Here is a 3,304-nt window from a genome sequence, read left to right as displayed (position 1 = left end):
AGTTATAATTGTATGGAATGTGCAAAAGTCAGGCCTCTGTTGGGCAGAGTTAGCAAGGGTTGGTGGTGTCGTCGGGTGGGTCAGTTTCCCTGGCTGGACAAACATTTGTAAGCAAATAGATCTTTCAATATATTAGGTACTCATATTTCCAGGGAACCAGGTGTGGGCTTCCCCACCCTCAGCAAGCATCTGGCACAGCTGAAGGCAAACCCAATGTTCATTCTTCTATACTGAAACACTTAAAAAGTATACAACTTGATGTTGAGCTACAGCTGCTTTCACACCAAAGATAAATGCAATAAAGAAACACTTTAGGTCAAGAGGTTAAAGTCTGGTGATAAATCACCCTTGATAAGTTGGGAAATTCGTGTGCATATTTTCATATATATAGGGGTAGAGAAAGTCCTCTCCCAGGGCACCATTGTCCAAAGTTGGATGCTCAGTCATGAGATCGTGTAAGAGTTCGGTCTTCCTCTTGGTCCTTTACCTTCTAGAAGGAGCCCTGAGCAAGTCTCTCATTCAGCTGAATAGCAATGGCTATGAAAGTATTGTCATTGCAATTGACCCCAATGTGCCAGAGGATGAAACACTCATTCAACAAATAAAGGTAAGCTTGAAGTGATATTTATGCTTTGATAATGGTCAATAGTAACGACCTTAAACAGCACAATATTGTGATAGAACATAAATTCTCTTGTTCTAGATACATGACACAGGCAAGTTATTTTTACCTGAGTCTCAATTTCTTCATCTGTAAAATGGAAGTAATATCCTTTACCCCTTAGGGTTCTTGTGAGAGATGACATGAGCACAATGCATGCAACTTGGAGCTTGTTCCACTGTTGGCATTTAAAGAAGGATGCCTGCGCTAACAGGCTGTAGGTTATTTGACTGAAAATTACTGCATTCTACATTAGTGCAGAATCATAGTTCAGCAGGCATTGTGATGTGCACACACGGTGATTCCTTTGCCTGATTTCTCCAGAAGCACATGCCAGGCTCTCTCTTTATTCTTGTAACTGTAATACCCTTCCCTGTGATGCCAAACAGGAGCAAGGTCTGATTTAAGAACAATCCTGGCCTTCCAGGGAAGGAAACTGCTTTGTTTTCAACCCAGAAGCAGGGATCTTCTCGGTGCTGCTGGGGGGAAGTGCCTCACCTTGTCTCCTCTTGTGTAGGAGAAGGGAAGACAAGCATATGTGTGTGTTCTGGCAGAGGCACCCAGACACTTGTTAAGTGGGAGGGATTAGAGGTCTTGCACAACTGCAAACAGCTAGAAATCAGAAAAAAAAGCCTTTTGAGAGATCATCCTAGAATGTGACTGTGGAAGATCCAGAGGCTGCATTGCACAGAGCGTAAGAATAATCTGTAAAATGGGAATGGCAGAAACTAGAGCATCGTGACGATAAAATATAGAAATGCATGCATGTAAAGGGAAGCTGGATGAAAATTAAATAGGAAATAATACTTTGCAGGACTTCTGCTAGTCTGAAATAATTTCAGAGTTTTAAAAATAACTATAATACAACATATATGTTGCTCTAGAAATGGTAGGTACAGTCACCAATCTCCTGTCCTGTTTTTACATCTCTAGGTGGAAAGCAAATAGTTCAAGGGCGCAGAGATTCCTCGCCTAGTAACAAAACTAGAAAAGTGCAGTTTGCAGAAAGAACCATTTCTACTTATGAGGAGGTTCCTGGTCTTCATCCCACGTATTTTTATTTCCTTCATGTTCACTGACTGGTTCTTCTGAACCTTCCTTGTTGACTCCTCTTCTGGCCACCCGGAAATGCTGGAGGTCCTTCCCCTCCTCCGTCCACACTCACTGTCAATCCTGGCAGACCCAGTCCTCCCCCAACCGCCTCTATAGCAAGAGTCAGAAAAAAGGTTGGTCAAAACCCACCTCAGAGAATCTGCAAAGGCATTTAACATTGCGGCTCTTTCATTTTAGAGAAATAAAGTTATGTTATAGGCCTGGGAGATAGCTCGGTAGAATAAGCATCTGTCTGGCAAATGCAGGGTCCTGAGTTCAATCCCCAGTACTGAAAAAAAAAAAACGGAAGAAAATTATGTGTAATTTAAAAATATGATGACATCTCCCCATGTCTACTTCTTAGTAGTGTATTAAAAATAAAAGCTACCACAGCATGCAATATTAAGTGTAGTTTAATTTGGTATCAAATCCCCAAATTATTCTGAGATTTGGCAAGGGTTGAGGTCATGCTCACTCAGACTTTCTCTCTACTACTGTTTGCTATGTCTCAGTTTCTCACTGAAATGTTGGTTGATTCCCAAGGGAAGACACAGAGCAGAACTACTAGGTCAGATTTAGGAAGCACTTACTTGGGCTGAGAAAGCACCATACCTAATGCCTCTCATGTCTGATTTCATTTGTTCCTCGCTCTAACCGTATCAGGTAGTCACTAAAACATTTTCCATGGGATAGTTAGGAGTCCAGATTAGAAAATGTCCAACAGGTGGTTAAGCCAAGATTAGCATCTGCTCTAGCCGGATTGCTCACCACGATGATGTATCACAGACTATGTGGTAAATGCTGAGAAAGTTTAGCTGCTATTACTAATAAAGCCATGTCCACATTTTCCCTTCCCATCTAGTCTTTCCAAAGGCAAAGTGCAATTGTAGATTTAAGTGACTGGTGTCCCAATCTATTTTTGGTCATAATTGTTTTGGGTGTGTTCTCTTTCTTCCTAGGACATGGTCACTGAGGCCTCTCCATACCTGTTTGAAGCTACAGAGAAAAGATTTTACTTCAAAAGTGTTTTCATTTTGATTCCTGAAAACTGGAAAACAAAGCCTGAATATGTCAAACCAAAACTCGAGACCTACAAAAATGTGAGCATATCAAGTTCTTTTTTCAAAGTTAATTTTCTACTGTGACTTGGATTTTTAAGTCAAAATACTTCTGAATCCAATGAAATTATTTGAAAATACTCCACTGTCTTTGCTGAAATGTTGTGATGATAAAACCTTTTTAAAATTTCAGGCTGATGTGGTGATTGAACCTAATCAAGCAGGTAATGATGACCCCTATACGGAGCAGGTTGGAAAGTGTGGAGAAAAGGGTGAAAAGATTCACTTCACTCCTGACTTCATAGCGGGAAAGAAATTGAAGGAATATGGACCACGAGGTATTGATGTGGATAAAATGTTCTACTACATCACTCCTACTCACTCCTACTCCAATAACTATATTTTCTTCTTCTTCTTCTTCTTCTTCTTCTTCTTCTTCTTCTTCTTCTTCTTCTTCTTCTTCTTCTTCTTCTTCTTCTTCTTCTTCTTCTTC

General features: G+C 40.5%; 1 protein-coding gene across 1 annotated transcript in view; it reads left to right on the top strand.

Moving 5' to 3' along the window:
• The first annotated feature begins 408 nt into the window (after positions 1–408).
• LOC101589715 (calcium-activated chloride channel regulator 1) overlaps positions 409–3,304 on the top strand; it is a 32,380-nt gene continuing 29,484 nt past the window's right edge. Inside the window, exons 1-3 of the mRNA XM_004639282.2 lie at positions 409–607; positions 2,713–2,853; positions 3,005–3,149. Coding sequence (XP_004639339.1) covers positions 446–607; positions 2,713–2,853; positions 3,005–3,149 — 448 coding nt within the window. The 5' untranslated portion in view covers positions 409–445. The remainder of the gene's footprint in view (positions 608–2,712; positions 2,854–3,004; positions 3,150–3,304) is intronic.

This window comes from Octodon degus, unplaced genomic scaffold (genome assembly GCF_000260255.1).
Source record: "Octodon degus isolate 3935 unplaced genomic scaffold, OctDeg1.0 scaffold00109, whole genome shotgun sequence".
Classification (NCBI taxonomy): domain Eukaryota; kingdom Metazoa; phylum Chordata; class Mammalia; order Rodentia; family Octodontidae; genus Octodon; species Octodon degus.
The sequence above is the reverse complement of the archived record's forward strand: the minus strand, read 5'-3'. Positions and strand labels throughout refer to the sequence as shown.